Source organism: Hyperolius riggenbachi, chromosome 6, assembly GCF_040937935.1.
Source record: "Hyperolius riggenbachi isolate aHypRig1 chromosome 6, aHypRig1.pri, whole genome shotgun sequence".
Taxonomy (NCBI): domain Eukaryota; kingdom Metazoa; phylum Chordata; class Amphibia; order Anura; family Hyperoliidae; genus Hyperolius; species Hyperolius riggenbachi.
Window position 1 is genome coordinate 225,699,371 of NC_090651.1, and position 21,148 is coordinate 225,720,518.

General features: G+C 43.9%; 1 protein-coding gene across 1 annotated transcript in view; it reads right to left on the reverse strand.

Annotated features, from left to right (window-relative positions):
- Positions 1–16,057: 16,057 nt before the first annotated feature.
- The window catches only part of RCN2 (reticulocalbin 2), a 28,344-nt gene continuing 23,253 nt past the window's right edge, over positions 16,058–21,148 (reverse strand). Inside the window, exons 5-6 of the mRNA XM_068242158.1 lie at positions 19,466–19,651; positions 16,058–17,299 (exon numbers count right to left, since the gene is read on the reverse strand). Of these exons, the coding sequence (XP_068098259.1) occupies positions 17,147–17,299; positions 19,466–19,651 (339 nt within the window). The 3' untranslated portion in view covers positions 16,058–17,146. The remainder of the gene's footprint in view (positions 17,300–19,465; positions 19,652–21,148) is intronic.

Consider the following 21,148-nt stretch of genomic DNA (forward strand, 5'->3'; position numbering starts at 1 on the left):
CTAAGTATTTTCAGGAGCCTTGAAAAATACATCATTGGGTTTACCGCATGAGTTAAATTAGGTAGTGATAAACACTGACCAAAATATCTCCATTTTAAGATTCTCAATTGAAAAGTTGGTGTTAATTAAGGTTTTTTTTTATCACCTACAAATGGTAGGTGATAATTTCCAATTCTCTGCTTTTGGCCTTCAGGATGGAGCCTTTTGAGCTTTCTTTGCTCGAGTTTATGTCAATTTTACATAGAAGGCAGAAAAGACTAGTGTGTCTAATCTAAAGGCGCACTTTCAGACCTTGTACAGTCTTTTAGATGATTTTATAGATGCCGAGGAGGAAATTCAGCTCTGCTCTAAAAGATAAGCAACAGCATAATAACCTTTAAAGAAAAACATTTTTGTTACAGCTGATACAAATCTAACAAAAAATCTCCAGTGTATGTACTTCCTGCTTTCATGGAAGCAGACATAGGGTTAACATTCTGTGTTTACACATTAGCTGCTCTGCTGAGGCAGCCACCTGGCACAGCTGAGAGCTCAAATTACAGTTGTGATTATTTACAGATGAGGGGGAATTAGACAGGATAAATTATATACATAAGGGGTGCATTTATATATGTTTTCATTCTGTCCTGCGCAAGAGTTGAGGTCCCACTTTAAATGCGACAGGCTTTCCTGGGTCGTCTCTGTGTAATGGGTGGCAAGTATATGGGCTGCCCTACAGTGGTCAGAAAAGGTTTTTTTCTGTACATATTACTGACTGTTTTATCACCTGTTTATCACATGTTTTATCACCTGTTTTACCGCACTTTTATCAAACATTTATCACACTTGGTACATTTTTAGTGATACTCACTATTTTCACTATTTTTAGTGAATTATCACTGGAGGTAATTTTTCACCCAAAAAAGAGTTACCGCACATGGTTTTGTGAATAGAGCCCATTATGTGCAAAGCTGCTCAAACAAATGTGAATTTTATTAGTTTATTATACTTTCCAGCATTCTAAATTGAGAAAGTGAACATTTTTAGCAAACAGAACAAAAAGACGACAGCCTACAAATCACACCTGCCGTGATGAAATCATACATAAAATATCTATTCTTATTCTTCTAATCACACTAGTCCTTTTTTCCATTTCTAATCTTCCATTCCATGAGGTTTTAAAGCTAAAGATTGGTTCACATATAAAAAGGTGTCAGTTTTGTATGTGTTTTTAGGGGTGTGTTCACACATAAAAGGTGTACATGTCCAGTCAGGTAAAACTCATAGAAAACTGATGCAAAACTGACAGGACAGGACAGGACTGGCCAGGAAATGATTTATGTGTGAACCAAGCCTAAGGCAGTTAATAATTTAAAGACTGGACATAAAATTGTGCACCATGTAACAATTGGGAGCTATGCATTTATAGGAGTCTAGAATGATTACCATTAGCAACAGAAGGATACCAGTAAAGCATAAAATATGTTAAGTACTATCACAAGAAATTGTAATATACGGTACACATGTATGCACACATATAAAGATGCCCAGCAATCTTGCCACCTTGGTTGTATACTTTTTCCACTTTTATGTAATATGAGGGAATACCTAAAGTATCGATTCAAAGGCTATCATTCATATAGCATTCCCGCATGCAGAAATGCTGAAAACAGATGACTTTACCGAGCACTTAGCATAATGTCTATTCATAAAAGCTGTTTCCGCATGAAAAGCTGACATTCCTGAGCAGTGTGGGAAATTTCCGCCTTGTGCAGTGATTATATAAACACATGTCACCATATGTCAATTCATAAAGATTAGAGCAAGCGGTATCAGCATGGAGAATACCACTCCCTTAGATAAGCATGCGGATAACAGCTAAGTTAAAGTGGATCCGAGACGAACTTTCACTCATTGCATAATTGTGTCCCTTTCCTATAGTTTATATGGCATTCCTCAAGCCAAATACTTTTTTGTTTTTGTTTTAATACCTGAATTCCCTATAAACTAAACAAGCCACGCCCACAGCCCTCAGAGTGCCAAGGCACTTTCAGACAATAGCAAGGGCTTACAGGAGCTCAGTCTGGGCAGGAGGAGGGGGAGGTGTTACTAGCCATTGATTTCAAAGGCAGAGGGGAGGAGGGAGAAGGAGTGGAGACTGAATTTACACACAAGAAAGCTGATAGCATCTCCAGCTCTTAGCCTGTGACAATATGACAAAAAAAAACATGGCTGCCCACATTGTATCACAGGAATAAATAATCATACACTTTTTAAACTTTTGCAGCTAGATATGCAGTGTAAACTATCTAAACTTTAGGTAAGATATATAGACAAGTTACTTGTTATAGTTAGTTTTTCATCTCGGATCCGCTTTAATGAGACAGACCTCCCAGGCAGCAGCAGTGAGAGCAGAGCAAAAAAAAGGCATCCCAGAATACCCAGGCTGTGTTTTTTAACCCCTTGGGTACCTGTTTTCAGATATATATTTCACACCAGAAAGCCTGCATCTGTAACATTTCTTGAAGTTCTTCTAAGTTGTGGCAATTAAATAGATTGTTTAGAAAGACTAATAGACAGATTCAGCGCAGATTCAGGGCAAACAGAGGCAGTTTAAAAAAATGCTCATTTAAAGGGATGCTGGGGCTGCCCCTTCTATAGTAACGCAGTCTCTGGAGGAGAAAATGTATCAACTCAGGCAACTTCTCGTCTTTCCGCAAGCCTACCGCCAGCCTAGTTCGGGAAAATACCGCACTGCTATTGCAACTGTAAACATTTTTATGAATGAGCACACAGAAGTCTAAAATACCGAATGCAGTATTTTCCCGCACAGATTTTTTTTAATGAACACACTTTTATGAATGATAGCCAAAGTGTATTCACTCTTTTTGCTCTCCTAATATATAGATTTGGTAAGATTGTACAACCAACCAAGAGGCATCATTGCTGGGCACCTTTAGTGACAGCAACAAAGGAGAAGAGTTATCTGTAGTGCATTTTACTCTGGGAGAAATGTACATTCAAAGGTGTCCATTAGCAGTGTGATGTTTAGCTAACAATCTTATTTTTGATACGATCATTCAGATCGATCCACAGCATTAAAGTGTACAACTTCTAATGATATCGAAACCATTTGAAAAATCTGCCACAGCAATCGACTATTTCTTTACTAGAGATGGGCCGAACAGTTCGCCGGCGAACAGTTCCAGGCGAACTTTTGCGGAAGTTCGATTCACCCCATAATGCACTATAAGGGTCAACTTTGACCCTCTGCATCACAGTCAGTAGGCACATTGTAGCCATTCAGGCTACACTAAGCCCTGGAGCCCCACCCCCCCTTATATAAGGCAGGCTCGCTGGCCATGACACTCACTCGTGTGCCTGCTAGAGACAGACTAGGGACAGCTGCTGCAGACTTGTTCTCCTAGGGACAGATTAGTTAGGCTCTTGGCTGCTTAGCTTGCTCCTGGCTGATTATTATTGCTTTTATAGCACCCCTCAACAGCTATTTTCAGAGCTCATCCTGTACTTTTTTTTTTTCTGTGTGTCAAACTGACACTTTTTTTGCATGCACAGCCTTGCTAATTCATAGTGTGTGTGCCACTGCCAGCAGCCCAGCACATTCAGTGACTACCTGTGTGTGTGACAGGGAGCTGCACATTGTACTACCCAGTACTGCATATACCCAGTACCTGTTGTGTTTACTTAACCCACCTCATCACTGCATATACCTAGCTTTGTGTTGAGTGAACCCAGCTCACTGCATCTAACTACCTGTTGTGTTCAGTGAACCCACCTCACTGCATATACCTAGCTGTTGTGTTGAGTGAACCCACCTCACTGCATACAACTACCTTTACTGTTGAGTGAACCCACCTCACTGCATCTAACTACCTGTTGTGTTCAGTGAACCCAGCTCACTGCATTTAACTACCTGTAGTGTTGAGTGAACCCAGCTTGTCTCTATTGTGCTTATCACGTGGAGACCGCGCATGAACGCGTGCACTGTTGCGAATGAGTGCGGTGTTCGTGTTCAGTTAGCGTTTGTTGTTTTCCTTGTCTCCTCATAGTATGATTTGCTGTGCCTTTGCTACTCTCGTGCTCCGCCTTGCTGTAGCCTTGTGTCACGCCTGGCGATCGCACCTCTCGCGGTCGCGTTCCTGCTTCATATCTGCTGTGGTGTGTGCACCGTCGCGGGTTGGCGACTAGTTTGGTGCACACACATACAGTCTGTCTCTGTGCTCATTCTAAATCGCCTCTCTTGCGATTGCGTTTCTTCCCTTCGTACAATTCCTGTCTGGCGTGTGTGGTAGGGCAGAGGAGCTGTTCCTCTGCACTCCACAGCTCCACCTGCCGACAGGAATTTCCCTCTACAGGTGCATTGCACCTTCTGCTGGGTTCCCGCAAATTATACGCTTGTGGAGGATTTCCGCAGTGTCAGTGCACGTCTTGTGCGCTGATCACGGAGAGAATTCCACAACACAGTACTTCACTATTTAACAAAGAACACCTCATCTCCCGCAGCCACCAGCGCTACAACAAGCAACAAGCAAGGTGGTGGTGGTGAAATTACTGATTCCCAGCCACTACTGCAACAACAAGAAGAAGGTGCAGGTACACCACCTCATACCTCTGAGTTAAGTGGCGATAGTATGGACGTAACGTGTGAGGAGGGGGATGATGAACCACCTGAAGTTGGTGCAGTTGAGGAGGTGTCTGAGGAAAGCAAAGCTGGGCAGGAGGATCATGATGACGATTATACGGATGCCACTTATGTTCCCAGTAGAGGAGATGACCAGGGGGACAGTTCAGAGGGGGAGTGAGAGAGGAGTAGGAGGAGACGACTCCATGATAGAAGCAGAGGGAGCTAGTCCTCAGAAACAGCTGGGGGCAGTGTCCGGCGCCATGTATCGCCAGCTATGGACAGCCAGCCAACATGCCCTTCAACGTCAGCTGCTGATGCCACCATAGCGCCATCACCCCAGGGGGGCTCAGCGGTTTAGAAATTTTTTAACATGTGTGTCTCAGATCGGAGCAAAGCCATATGTTCACTCTGCCAGCAAAAATTGAGCCGTGGAAAGGCCAACTCTCACGTAGGGACAAGTGCCTTACGAAGGCACCTGGAGAGAAGGCACAAACAGCTATGGCAAGAACACCTGAGGAAAAGCAGCACCCAAAAGACAAGCCACCCTCCTTCTCCTCTTCCTCCTTCAGGTGCATCGTCTTCATCCGCTTTCTCCCTTGAACCTTCACAGCCACCCTCCTCCAAACCGCCTCTTCCCTTGAGAAGTTCCTTCTCCTCTGCCCACAGTAGTACCCAGCTGTCCGTAAAGGAAGTATTTGAGCGTAAGAAGCAAATGTCTGCCAGTCACCCTCTTGCCCGGCGTCTGACAGCTGACGTGGCGGAACTATTAGCTCTCCAGCTATTACCATACAAGCTGGTGGAGTCAAAGGCTTTCCGTAAATTTGTGGCCATTGGGACACCGCAGTGGAAGATACCAGGCCGCACTTATTTTTCACGAAAGGCCATACCCAAACTGCACCGTGCAGTTGAGAGGCAAGTGGTGTCATCTATTGCGAAGAGCGTTGGGTCAAGGGTCCACCTGACCACGGATGCCTGGTCTGCCAAGCACGGGCAGGGCCGCTACATTACGTACACAGCCCATTGGGTCAACCTGGTGACCGATGGCAGCAAGCAGGGAGTACGTGGCTGCGCAGCGGACCGACTTGTCACACCTCCACGGCTTGCAGGCAGGCCTCCAGCCACCTCTGCTACCACCTCTTCCCTGTCGTCATCCTCCTCCTCCTCCTTGGCTGGTGCCGTGATCTCCTCCCCAGCTACACAGCCTCAGGGCCTATGCTGCATGCCAGGTACGACGGTGTCACGCAGTGTTAGACATGTCTTGCCTGAAAGCGGAGAGTCACAGTGGAGCAGCTCTCCTGGCTGCTCTTAACAAACAGGTGGAGCAATGGCTGACCCCGCACAAGCTTGAGATCGGCAACATGGTGTGTGACAACGGCAGAAATCTCATTTCCGCGTTGAATTTGGGAAAGCTGACACACGTACCCTGCATGGCACATGTGCTGAATCTGGTCGTGCAAAGATTTGTGTCCAAGTACCCAGGCTTAGAGGATGTCCTGAAGCAGGCCAGGAAGTTGTGTGGGCATTTCAGGCGCTCTTACAAGGCCATGGCACGCTTTGCGGACATTCAGCGTAGAAACAACTTTCCGGTGAGACGCCTGATTTGCGATAGCCCGAGTCGCTGGAATTCCATCCTGCTGATGTTCTCTCGCCTGCTAGACCAGGAGAAAGCCGTCACCCAGTACCTGTATCATTGCAGTACAAGGACACAATCTGGGAGGATGGGAATGTTTTGGCCCAACAACTGGACACTGATGCGAAATGCATGCAGGGTCATGGAGCCCTTTGAGGAGGTGACCAAACTGGTGAGTCGCGCTGAGGGCGCCATCAGCGACTTGATCCCCTACGCCTACTTCCTGGAGCGTGCCGTGCGTAGAGTGGTGGATACAGCTGTGGAGGAGCATGAACAAGAACAGTTACGGCAGCAGGAGTCGTGGGAGCGATTTACATCCGAACCCGATGTTTCCACAACACCTGCGGCAGCACAGAGTGGAAGAGGAGGAGGAGGAAGAAGAGGAGTCGTGTGGGGAAGGAGAGGAGTCAGACTCTGATGATGATGATGAGTAAGGTGTTTCTGTGGAGGAGGAAGAGGCGGCGGAAGAAGAACAACCGCGGCAGCCGTCACAGGGGGCTTCTGCTGCTCCACGTTCCCGTGGTATTGTTCGTGGCTGGAGGGAGGAAGAGGAGTTGCGTCCCGTCACTGAGGAAGAGCAAGAGGAGATGGAGAGTACGTCTGCATCCAGCTTTGTGCAGATGGCCTCTTTTATGTTTTCCAGCCTGTTGAGGGACCCCCGTATCAAAAAACTTAAGGCGAATGACCTGTACTGGGTGGCCACGCTACTAGACCCTCGGTACAGGCACAAAGTGGCGGACCTGTTACCAACTCAACAGAAGGCGGAAAGGATGCAGCACTTGCAGAACAAACTGTCGATGATGCTTGACAATGCGTTTAAGGGTGATGTGGCTGCACAACGCAATCAAGGTACCACTGGCAGTAACCCTCCTCCTCCCAGGTCTACGCAGGCAAGGACAGGACGCTCCAGCGATCTCAGGGTGATGTCGGACATGCGGACATTCTTTAGTCCAACTCCTCGCCATAGTCCTTCCGGATCCACCCTCCACCAACGCCTGGACCGGCAGGTAGCCGACTACCTGGCCTTGAGTGTGGATGTAGACACTGCGAAAAGAGACGATGAACCCTTGGACTACTGGTTGCGCAGGCTTGACCTGTGGTCAGAGCTGTCCCAATTTGCCATCCAACTTCTCTCTTGCCCTGCCGCAAGCGTCCTGTCAGAAAGGACCTTCAGTGCAGCTGGAGGCATTGTCACTGAGAAGAGAAGTCGCCTAATCACGACAGTGTTCAGTACCTGACCTTTATCAAAATGAATGAGGCATGGATCGTGGAGGGCTACTGCACGACCGAAGACTAAGTCAGTCCCCACACACAGCATCTCTGCCTGCAGGCCACTTGCCTTCTCCGCCACCACCAACAGGGTCCAGGACTCTAGGCGGATTCCTGAATTTTTAAGGCCGCTACACTAATTTTTCTGGTGCGTGTACATGCCTGCCTAATTTTTCTGGCTGCACTGCGGGCGGCTGCAACAAAAAAACAAAAGGCATGTACATACCCCCCTTCGTGATCATTACCTTGCCGCGGTGAAGGGGCTTGCGTATCACAATGAAGCAATGACCGCCGGCTATTTGAGTGTTTTGGGTGGGGGTGGCACACAAATGATAATAAGGTCGTTGCTTCATTGTGGTCAGACCAAATTTGATCAGCTGAACAGTCACTGTTGTTCTATCATTGAGCTACCACAGCCCGGCAACCATATGGGCTTGAAAACCGCCATGGCCTACACTCTCGCCACAGTGCGCACCAGTCCAGCACGGCCGTCACTACGCAAACAGCTGTTTGCGGTGCGTTACAGTGAGTTTGGTGTGTCAGTGTGAAGCAGAACTCGAATTACACTCCCTGATTGATGTATACACATGCAAGATGTTTTAAAGCACTTTAGGCCTGCAATGTAGCATTCAATGTGATTTCTGCCCTTAAAACGCTGCTTTGCGTCACATCCAGATTTTTCCCCGGGACTTTAGGCATGTATCCCACTCTGCCATGCCCCCCTCCAGGTGTTAGACCCCTTGAAACATCTTTTCCATCACTTTTGTGGCCAGCATAATTTTTTCTATTTTTCAAAGTTCGCATCCCCATTGAAGTCTATTGCGGTTCGCAAACTTTTCCGCAAACCAAACCTACCACGAAGGTTCGCGAACGGGGTTTGCGAACCTAAAATCGGACGTTCGGCCCATCTCTATTCTTTACTGATAATGCAATCCTTTAAGATCAATTTAGCCCACCAGCTTTTCTGTTTTCATACAGTATGATTGAAATAATGTGAATGAAAATACGATTGTTCAGTAAAAATTGTACCATTATTGGGCACCTTTAGTGACAGCAACATAGGAGAAAAGTAATTGATAGCGCATTTTACATCTTACATGCATGTGTTTACATGGATTTTATAATTTACATTTTTTTTGCAATAGTGGTCCATTAAAAAGTAAGCAATGAGGCAGAAGGCTTCTGGTTCTGGCTTTCCTTTGTCATTGCAAATAGGCAGACAACTGCTCTAGAGGCTGAAGAACTAACAGAAAGAAACTTTGCAATGATCACATACATATGTGGAACTAAACTGGATATTGACTGATGTCAGTCAATGTCAGAATAGCCACTAACCTTTTACGCCACTGTTAGTCACTTATAACTGAAGAGAGAGCGGTAAGGAAGCTGCCAAATTAATTTATTTTCAAGCAATACCAGTTGCGTGTTGTAGCAACATGCAGTGCAGCATTAGCTCTTAGGCTTAGCCTTAGGCTGGTTTCACAGTGGGACGTTAAAGTCCTACGTTACAGCAGCCAGTAACACAGCCTAACTCACAGCACTGTAAAATCAATTGTGCTGTTCACAGTGCACACGTTGAGTTACATTGTAACGCAGCACGTTTAAACAAAGTGCTGCATGCTGTACGTTATACTGGGCTAAGCAGCGTTAGACTGCTTGCACATGCTCAGTAATGTTGGAGGAGGAGGTCTCCCCTCCTCCTCCGCAGCCAGCCACATGGCTAATTAATATTCACTGCACTGCAGAGACTCATGGTAGGACTGTAGTGTTGTCTGGATCATGAACGAATCATTCATTTGATCCGGATCTTTTTTGTGAGTCAAATCATCCGGATCATCACAATGAAAGATTCGGTTCACAGTGGATATCTGTCTGGAAGAAACAGGAACATACAGAATGTACAGTGCAGGGAAAGTCCTGTCTTGCTAATCATTTCACCCCGTCTGCTTCCCTAGTAAAATGATTCAAATGATTCGGTTCAAAGATCCTGATCTTTTCAATGATCCAATTCAAATGATCCGAAACCTTAAAAAGATCCAGACTTCCTATCACTAACCTGGAGCGGCTGCTTTGAGAGCTGCATAACGCAGCTCAATCTGACGTCCAACTTCAACACCACCATACATTGCGTTAGGGGCACGCTATGCAACCATAATGTCCCCTAAAACGCAATGTCTTGGTGTGTAAGTAGCCTTATTGGTCCTGTGCTGCTTATCACTTAGTAGTAATCATTAACAAGCTGTTCCCCATACCCTTCTTGCACCTCTGACACTGTTGTTGTCCTTGGCAGGTTTTGGTGCACTGTATCAATTGTTATGTATAGAGTGCTTGGGGGGACCCAATGTAAACCTTGCACTGGGACCCAGAGCTCCTTAGCTAGCCACTGCTTGGCTATCCTGCTGATGCTCTGCCTCTAATTCATTTAGCGATAGACTTCAGTTGTCCTTTAAATAATTGGGCCATAACATTGTAAACGACAAGAGTTGGATGTTGTATCATAAGAAGGAAAAAGTGCAGTGTGCCATTGCAAGTGGGAATATCCATTGCTTCCTTGTACTTGTAAGGAGAAATCACACCCTGCGCTGTCTTGGCTATGAGTGCATCCTCCATCATACGTTCATGGCGGCAGCATCCCAGCCCATTCCCATCCCAGTAGAGTGGAGCTTGATCGGGTCTGCTCTTCTTCACAGGCACAATTTGCCTATCCCTGCACAGTACAGTGGACCCGATGGGGCTCGGCTATTACTGCCTGAGGCCAATCAGAAAGTTTCTACTGCACCTGTGCTGGAGCCCAAAAGGTAAAATATAGCCGCATGTGGAGTTTGGAGGCTGTCAGCGATAGATCCAGGAGGCTGAAGAGGGCGGTGCAACCATATAGTGAGGCATACAGTACAATGAAAGTATGCCTCACTGCCACTGTAAACGAGCACTCTGCCCTGACAGAGGGTAAAAAACACCCCCTGGGGGTTACCTACCTTGGGAGGGGGAAGCCTCAATAGGAATCAGAGGCTTCCCCCTCTCAAGGTAGGTAACCCCCAAGGGGTGTTTTTTACCCTCTGTCAGGGCAAAGTGCCCGTTTACAGTGGCAGTGAGCCATACTTTCATTGCACTGTATGCCTCACAATATGGTCACACCACACAGTCAATGCAGGATGCAACTTTTCAGGTATCGTTACAATGCTATTGAAGAACAATCGCATCGCACAGTAATCTTGTGTGAAAGGAGCCTAAAAAACAAAGTATCACCAACTGACTTTAGTCATGGAAGGGATCTAATGGTTATTTCCCTATGTCCCTGTAGTTGTGATAACCCTTTAAATTTGGTTACATTGAGCTGTTCACCTTAAAGAGGAACTTCAGTGAAAATAATGTAATAAAAAAGTGCTTTTGTTCATTACGTTATTTACACTGGAGTTCCTCTTTAAGTTTTATTAAACAATATTTAAAAGATATTAAGTTTGCTTTAATGCATGCAAGTGATTAAAAATTGTAACAAAAAGTATCTTTTCTTTCACGGTTTTCTATGCAGCCATATTCTCAATATTCCCCCTCCTACGCATCTCAGAATCACTTTACTGTATGATTCTGGGGACCTCCTACCTTCTGGTTATAAGGCTATGATGCCTCCTGCTTTCTTGAAATGTACCAAAGGCCAAATCCACCTAATACTATTTCAGTCATACATAGCTGCTGGTAAGCTGAATCAAATGCTGGCATCATATAGCAATTGGGAATTCCAGCAGGTAGACCACGGTACTTGCCAGTTCCACTCAACTGCCTCGCCTCTAATAAGCCAAATCATGATGTCACCAGCATTCATTGAAGTAAAAAGTGGGGAGCGCAGTGATAAGAGTTTAACAAGTCTAGTATGCTTTTATTTTTACCCACATTTTTCTTTACTATAGGCAAAATTGTACACAGTAAAACAAAGTGCTGCAAAAAAATCTTTATTCTATGGGCCTGATGCAATAAACTCCGGTAAAGATAGTGTGTGCAGGGAGCGCATGGCAGTTTTACCATACTAGTGCAGGGGGACCACGGGACGTTAACCCCTCGTACCACATGAACCAGTTGCTAATTACCAGGTGGTAAACACCTTAGCTTCCGAGTTCCAAGGAGAGCAGGCATATTTGACTTTGTCCACAAGCCAAAGATAAAAACAAGGTACAGTACACATTGAAAAGAAGAAAGTAAACATTCCCTTGCATGCATTATACAATATGCTTCTAAAAGTGAAAACAAATCCTTCTCAACTCCAAAGGGCTATAGGCTATAATCATTAGATCAACAATGTACTTCTCACTATACCAGCTATCCTAAAAAGCCTTAAAACATTTAAAGGAACCCCGTCGAAGGGGCAGGGCTGCAGCAGCAAAGGGGGCAGGGGTCCAAGAGGCAGCCCTCAGATCAGCAACAATGTGAGCACAGGGGAGAGTGGGGCAGTGATCACGGAGGACACTTCAGATGTGGAAGTGAGGCAATTGCTCGTTTCCTGCATTTGAAGTGCGCTGCTTTCCTCTTTTCGGGTCACTGCCGATCTGCAGGTGTACGAGTGTTGGGGTAGGGAGCCAGAAGGATACGACATACCCCCACTGACACCAATTCCTTTCTTATATTGGGGGGAGGGGGGGGTCGCTACCTATACTGGAGGGGGGGGGGAGGTGCACCTTTGGCTACCTACCTATACTGGAGGACTACCTATTGGGGGGGGGCACCTTTGGCTTCCCATCATAATGGGTCGGGGGGGGGGGGGGGGGCACAATTATGTGCTGCTTGGCACCACAAAAACCTTAGCAGCACCACTGGAAGGGGGAAAAAGTTGTATTTGACTTACCTGAGGTTTCTTTCAGCCCCCAGTAGCCTTACAGGTCCCCGGGTTACTATCCAGCCGTCTTCACCACTGTGTCCCTCCCGATGACCGCTTATTGCAAGCTACTGTGCATGTGTGGCCCGGGCACAGTAGCCTGCGACTGGTACAGTTGGCTAGCTTTTGGAGGGGCACAGCAGCAAAGCCCAGCAAGACTCTGAGGGACCTGTAAGGTAAGGGGGGGGGGGGGGGTGCGAAAGAATCCCCAGGTAGGTAAAATAGAACTTTTTCCCTATCTCAATTCTATTTTAACATCCATCTGTATTGAGAGTGGACACCATTAGCCAATGTAAACATAAACACACTAGAGATTTAAAAGATACACTCTACTATTCCACTATTTGAACATTACGCAACTGATAACTTATTATACATTTAAATAAAAAAAAATTCTACCGATAAAAAAAACTTAGAATGTCTATCTAATCCTGTGGAAGGCAAATAAAACCCTGGCAAGGCATTGGACCACCACAACCACTGTTCTGTCTTTGTTCTCCCCAGGGCCCAGAGCCAGAGACAGGCACCCTAGGCCTCCCCCCAAGCTGTAGTGCTCCTCTGGTACTCGTGCATAGTGCTTGCAGTGGTGGAGAGCACTCACCACTCATCTGTCTGGCCAGAGTGCTCCCTTCGGGTCTGTGTCCTTCTGCCTCTATCCCCGTCAGCAGTCTGTTCTCTGTGGTCCAGCAACGTGTACATACTTATGTAACATGCCACCAGATCACGAAAAACAAGCACCGGCAAAGACGAAAACGGGACACCAGGAGTGTGCCAGCCAGGCAGGCGATAAGTGTGCTCCACTGCCCCTTGTACTGGGGGAGCACTGTAGCTTGGGGGAGACCTGGGGGGCCCATCAGCAGCTCTGGGGCCCCTAGCAATTACATATCACGTCTCCACCGCGCCACACCTTTCAACCAAAATTAATCATCTGGACCGATTCATAATTTCGATTGGTTTTCAATTGAAAATGAATCAAAATTACAATCAGGCAGCCATACTGATCTTCAGCAAATTTGTACAGTAATCACATCTGCTAGGGAAAACAGTTTAAAGAGACTCTGTAACAAACTTTTCAGCCTTAGTTCTTCTATCCTAAAAGTTCCTTTGCCTGTTCTAATGTGCTCTGGCTTACTGCAGCTTTTCCTAATTGCACAGTGGCTGTGTTATCTCTGTTATATGATCTAATCTGTTTCCTTCTGTCAGCACAGTCAGGCTAAAGCTGGAATGTGTGCAATGTGCAGGGCTGCATGTGATTGGTAGAAGCTATACACACCCCCTCCAGGCCCCCTGCAGGCTCTGTATGACTCACACACTCTGCTTATGTGAGCCTATCAGAAGCTGGTTAGTTTGTTGGTAAACACTGCCTAAAACTGTTAATTACAAGCCGGGTTTGCAGCAGGGAGTGGCAGAAACAGCACAGAGGGGCCCAGGAGAACATAATGAATAGAATGGTATGCTTTTTGCTGTAAAAATGTTAGAGTACAGATTCTCTTTAAGTCAGGTACACACCTTCAATTGTGATTGGCCAATCACTGACCAATTTTACCACCTCCGTGCAGTATGAGCGTTTACCTCAACAATCTGCTCATAGTATTCAATATCTGTTGACCCATGGAGTTGGTAAAGTCATAATTGTGTACCAGGCTTTAGTGTATGGGCACCTTAAAGGACAACTGAGGTGACATGATGAGATAGACATGTGTATGTACAGTGCCACACATAACTATGCTGTATTCCTTTTTTTTCTTTCTCTGCCTGAGGCCTTGTTCACATTATTGGCAGTTTTGTTAAATTTTAAGCGCGGGCGATTTTCAAAATTGCCCTGAAAGCGCATGTGGAATGATTCTCTATGAGAGAGTTCATATCAGAGCGGTTTGTTTGCGATCCGCTTTGAAAAGCGGTGCTTGGGGCATTTTTAGAGGCGATTTGCCTCAATGGAAAGTATAGGAAAAACGCAAAACGCTCACAAAATCGCTTTGGGAAGCGATTGAGTGTTTTTTTTTTTAAAATTACATTGTATTTATTTTTTTCCGGATCAAAAGACAGAAGCGCTCTGCAAAAGCGCTTACAAAAACGCCCACATTTTATCACTCCAATGTAGTATTGGGGTCAACAGATGTTGAGTACTATGAACAGACTCTACAGGTAAGCACTCACACTACATGGAATTGCTAAAAACTGAATACAAAGGTGCACCTTAATGGACAACTATCAAAGTTAACTATAATTCTAAATGCCACATATATTTCCAGTAATTACTAGCAAATATCAATACAAAGGCTTTTCTTTTCCTCTTTTCATATCCTATGAGAAGAAAATATGACATTTACAGGGAACAGTGTTCACTGTGGGCATTACTATAGAGGACTGTGTTCAGCACATCCAGCATACAGAAATAATCTTTACTGGCTCTAATACTGTGAGTAAAATGTGTTCAGAATTATATAAAGCAGACATATAGCTTCAAATGTGTGTAAATAATAATCATCTGCAGCTCTATATGTTCCTGTGTCTCTCTCTCTCTGCCTCACAGTGTAACCAGTTTGGTTACAGTGCAGCTCTGCATCTTCAACAGCTGAGATTGGGCCAATCAGATCTAACGTATTTGTAATCAGTTACAGCAACACATTCTAAACATAAGGAGGGAGCTAGGTCATTTGGATGCAATTTTTATGTTATTGTTGCACTTGCTATTCTAATGTGATCTTTGTGTTCGGTTTCAATCCCCATACCTCTTCTTCAGCAATTTTCAATAATACATGCTCGTTTCCTCAGCCCAAACAATATAACATAACAGTGCTAATGGCAAAGATTACACAGTGCCCTTGTTCTTTAAGCAGAGTTGTGGTTTATTTTTCTAACTTACATAATAAAAAAATAACCCTAAATGGATGTGCACAGGGGCAAATAAACAGAAAGTAGAATCTCAGCATAACATTAGAGAGATAAAGACTTCTGCATATAAATGATGTGAAAACATTAAAAAATGCTTGAATTCTATAGATGGTCAATGGCTTGCAGATTTTTGCAATTGATTCAATTTAAATCTGCAAAAAATGCATAAAAGTCTGTATCAAGGCAGAAAAACGATCACCTCATTGATCATTTCTGGTTGCAACACACAGCATTGTGCGATCCTCCACAAACTCTTGTTTCAGGATTAGCTGCCTCATAACAACAAATACATTTTCACTGTCCCCTAATTGTGAAATTTTAGGGATGATTACGCTGCTGAACCTTCAAGTTCTGCTGCCTCTGTTATGGAGTCTTGTTCTTCCTGCTGCATTATCAATCCTGTGCAGCAAGGGAAACCTGTACCAGGAAGATGCGAGTCTACAGTAAATAGGTTGGCCTGAGAACACCATTGTAGAGGTACCTCCCACTGCAGTCTTGGTGATGCTCCAAGCCTTGCACAAGTTTTTTTTTTTTTTTACCTTCCTCTGGATTAAATGTGACATGTAAGGGTGCAGGCTAGTGTTATACCATATTGAAGTTGACGGATGTTTTCAACCCAACTAACTATGTAACCATGAAAGACTCTCATAGGGTATTCAACCTGTCATAGGATATTCAAACTGGTAAATATTTTTATAAGTACATCACAGGAATGTAACAGATGGAACCATAAATGACACCTAAACTTGTATAGGACAGAAAAAGGATATTACACCTGCGCCGCGTCACTGTGGTTTGTTCAGCTCCTAGGTTAGGGCCTATTCACGCTGAAAAACAGATGCGTTTTCAGTGAACACCAGAAACTGTCAGTACAATGGTCCGTTCACAGTGAATCAGTTGCTGTCAGTTATAACTGAACAGACAACTGACACCGGGGGATCTCCATCACTGGCAGGGATCGGTACATGATCCCTTTGGGGACAGTGCCCTGCCGACAATGTACAGAAGCAGCATCAGCCTCCTGGCTATTGATGCATCTATTGCAATGCAGGGAGGCTGAGGGAGAACAAGTGGCGTGCCGTAAGTCAGCAAACAAAGATCCCAGGGTGTGGTTTTTTGCAAAGTGAAGAGGGAACATAAATGATAACATTAGACTGAAAACGTATATATGATCCAAGGCAGCATGGTACTTGCATGTATAACATTGCAGTTACACAATAAATCAAATTATAAATGGAAATCACAAAGACGGCCTTGTGCACATACCTTAAAGGAAATTAATCTAAAAATGTTGACACAAAGTAGAAGGCTTACATTCTCTTTGTTTCTTTGGGACGGATTTCCCCTTACCTTCAGAGATATCTCAAACGGGACTTCATACCTCCTACATATTCCCACCGATATCTCCCATCACTTACTGTTCCTCTGTTTGAGATGTGAGGGGAAATCTCCACAATGGAGACAAAGACAGTTATAAAACCCTAACAGAAGTTCTAACCCTTCCCGACCCAATCCAAAATTCAAAGATTTGTCAAAAGTATCTAACTAAAATCTAAGCTGGACATGTAACAGAATATAAGTCTAAGAGGACAAAACATCTGTCTGATAACATATACAAAAAAACATGACAGAAGAGATAACACTGGCAATCCTCATCTTCAGGACAGGAAAGAGTTACTCCTACGGTTTGGTCCATCTTCAGGACAGTCACGCATGAATAAACTAAAAAGTCCAAATTTAGTAAAACGGGTCATTCCTTTAACAAACAAATCTCTTTCTTTAGACTTCATTAAACAAAATAAAATTGTCTTAATTTTCCAAGAGGCGCTATAAATAGAAAAATATTAAGTTCGACTTTGGTTGGCTAAAGTTCGTCATGGTAGAAGTGCTCATCTTGAAGCTGTCGTCCATAATCGGTTGCTTCGCTGGTTAGAAAGATGTCCTGGCTTTGAAGGATTTCAGCTTCACTAAGTCGCCCATCTCCGTCCTTATCAATCGAATCGATCAGATGATTAGCCTACATGCAAGAATACAAAGTTTTAGGAATAATCTAGTAGTATTCTGCAAGGTGACATTTATCCTTATGTGCTCAGTTTATATTCGTCTTTTGTAAATAAAGTGAAGTGTGGCACTCACTAAAGCTCTGTACTCACGCTAACCCATGATGGTCGTAAAATGGGCAATCCCTAATAGTAAGCTATGAGCAAATCACGTCAGCACACCTTTGAATTCAGCGACAACACAATGACGGCCTGCTGATCAAACGGTTACCGGAAGCGCGAAAATAAGGACCCATACATAAGTACTTTGAATGGAACGATCATTTGTTATTCTTTGGTATGAAAGACTAACAGGAATAATCATCCGAACCAATCCGCCAGGATGGATCAATGTACATGGACAATAATAGCTATTTTTATCATTGTTGGGGTACTTTTTTTTAAACGATTCTCAGCTGACCAATTGTTTATCGCTTGTTTCTGATAACTGCGGCATAGAGTGTGTGCAAAGCTTTAGGGCTGAGCATAAACACACAAAGTTAGCAGGCAAGCAAGTCTCATGTCACCACTTCCGGCATCTTGTGAGGATCAAAGATGTGTCCTTCAGGTGTGCTCTGTACGGGGTAGATTCAGTCTGGGCTATTCATTGCTTTATTTGAATCAGAAAATATTGGCAGTGTGATCAGCAGAACATCAAAGCTGCTATGACTGTGCAAAAGCCATTAGAGCGGGGAGTGAGAGAGGTGGGTGTCGGGGCACATATGGACCGTTCACGCCAGCCATTTTGTGTCTGAAAACGCTTGGTAACCAGGCCTGGACTCTAAATAGCCAAGCGTCCTAGACTCAAAACGGCAATTGTGAATGGTCCACCTGCTGATTGCACTGTCAATATTGTCTGGATCAAATAAAGCAGTGAACAGCCATTGGATGGTGCACATTTCCTTTTGCCTGGTTCAGTCTATATTAGGCAAGTTATTTCCTTTTTACACATGTAAAGAAAAAGGTTTTAGCTCAGATAATTTATGAAGAGATTTCCCTGCCAGCAGAGAAGATGTGGGACATGCACACACAATTTGACCCTCCCCCCCTCCAAAAAATGTATAGATAATTTAGGTGTGATAAGTAGTGATAACGTTAACTGCCAAATGAATGGAAGCAGTGCTGAAATGTGTAAATTGCTCTGCTGCATTAGGTGAAACCAAACCCACAGTCAGAAGTGGTTAAACACGAAACATTTTTCATTTTATATGAAGTGAAGGTCTGATGTTATATCTACGCTTATCACCTGCTTTCTGAAGAAATAATTGAAGAATAAAAGACAACTTTGGTTCATGAAAAAAACCCGTTTGCGTGTACATATTGAATTGTGGAATAATTTGTAGGGGTGGAACCACACTACTACTTTTTTTTTATCTCTGTCAGTGATGAACACGAAACAGCTCGGTTAACAAGAACTTGCAGTCTCGAACTCCTGATACAGTACATTATTTTATGCTTTCCATTTCCAAAAACAACAACAGCTATCATGGCTTTTTGATGACCTGTGTAGGAGTGAAGACCCACTCATTCATATTCTGTAATTTACTCTATCAAAAACACTTCTTCTATGAATGTTAATTTACCATTTTTGTGTTCAAATAGGAAAGGGATCTTGATACCTCCTTAACGCCACCCCATTTATTGGTTTTATGCTGAAATAAATGATTATAAAAAGGCAGATACATCAGGTTCTTCCTACTGCAATGTGGCATAATGTTGCTATTTTAGTGCTCTGTAGTGCTGGGCATACATTTTATAGACTTGGTCAATTATCAATAGCTACTTGATATTGATCATCTGTCACCTTGCTCGAAAGCCCCTCATGAAATCACGATAGATCAGATCTCTCAGCAGGATCTCATATCCCTCTTCCTGACACAGCAGCAAGTTTGTACCGCTCGCTGCACTACAAAGCTATGGAACTGCGCTTTCATGCTGTCCTGCCAGCATCCCAATCCCTTCATCCCATGCTTATGCCCACTCTTGAGAATGGCCTTTCACAATCAATATTAACCATACGGATCAAGGGGGCCTCACTTTTTACTAGAGTTTTGTTATAATGTTTTAATCAAATCTAATGTCTAAAATTGTAAGACTCTTAATATAAGCAAATAAAAAAAAGAAAGAAAAAAAATTGGTCTTACCTCCTCCTGTGAAGCTCCAACATTATTTGGAACAATCCAAGACAGTAATTCTGTAGGGTTGAGTTTCCCATCCCCATCCTTATCATAGTCATTCACAAAGCGGTCTTTCTCCACAATCACCCACTGAGGATCTTCAGTAGCATCTTTGGAACAAGAAAAATCACTGCTTGTAACTTCACAATTGTACTTTAAAGAAAACATTAGCTGAGAAGAATGTGACAGATGCCACTGTTAACTTTTTGATAAATACAAGAAAACAAAACAAAACAAAAAAAAAAACAATCTAAGGCACAGAACTGAAACAAGTATGCAGATCAGGTGTTCAGTCTCTTTTGACTGCATGCTTATTCCAAGTATGTCACACAGACACTACTGAAGTCAAGATCCAGGCTAGCAACTGGCCAAGTGCTATTTACCCATTAGTGAAAAAAAAATCACTAGGTAAAAAGCCCCTCATAATATTTCCACTTGTCTCTGACACCTCTCCTGCCATCAACCAAGTGACGTGTGCTGCCCAGCTAGCACCAAGGCTGGACACCACTGTGTATGTTCATCACTTCCTGGTGTACACTGAGAGGGCGTACAACAGTATGCCCCTCTGCAAATTTTGTGAATAGATTAAACTCCGGAGGCATTGCATATAGATGCCACACCTTGCTTCACCATGTGGACCACTTCCAGGAGGAACAAGCATCTACAGAGCTCGCAGGTCACCATATTTCACTGATGAGTGGTAGGAGAGGTACTAAGATCATGTTACATAGAAACATTATTAGACAAACAACCAGTGCTTCCCCACTAATGGTTGGTCTCCATATTCCTCTCAGTATAGACTGATTTAGAATAAAACTTTTCTTACTATCTTCCCCATCCCAATCCAAATTATCTGTCTTTAGTATATATGCTTCAGTAAAGTTTCACATCACCAGTCATTGCAGTGGTCAGGTGGCCACCCACCTGCACATTTATCAATAAGGGTACAATGGTTAATTTGCATATATTCAGCAGTGATGCTCTGGGAGACTTCTCAAGCTTACTCCAACCTGAATTATCGCAAATTCTTTCTGTTTTAAGAAAGCAAACTTTTTTTTTTTTTTTTTTATCAAATAAGTGTGTGGATATTGGGTAGTGCTATGGCCACTGCCTTTAAGAGCAATGTGCATGCACATACCTGTGAGCATGTGCAGTATATCAAAAAGAAGGACTTAACTTGGCCACAACATCTGCAGAATCCCTTGCCCCACATGCTGAGTGGTATACCCAAGATTGGCAGGGGTCTACTTTAATGCAATTGAATGGCCGCATTAGTAACCAGAAATCTGATATGTTAGCAGTTACTGCTTAGCAGGAAACTGTCACGTTATAGGAGCAGCTATAATGCCAGTTGTTTACCTAGACTACCACTATACTCCAATAGATATCAGTCCAGATTTAGCAGAAATTTCTGCAGCTGCTGTAAGCATTATACTACTCAATACAGTACAAGGTTTTGACATCAATTTCCAACCAGTCTTGCTCTTCCCCCTCTCTGGCCAGGACTCATCACCCAAAGAACATGGCAATCATGATCAACACTCTGTAAAGATTTGTAAGATTTTTGTTAGATTCAATTGTTTTATTGGAGAGCTACATTAAAGCCTGTCATACACTGGCAGATGTTCCCCCAATGTGTACTGCCATTAT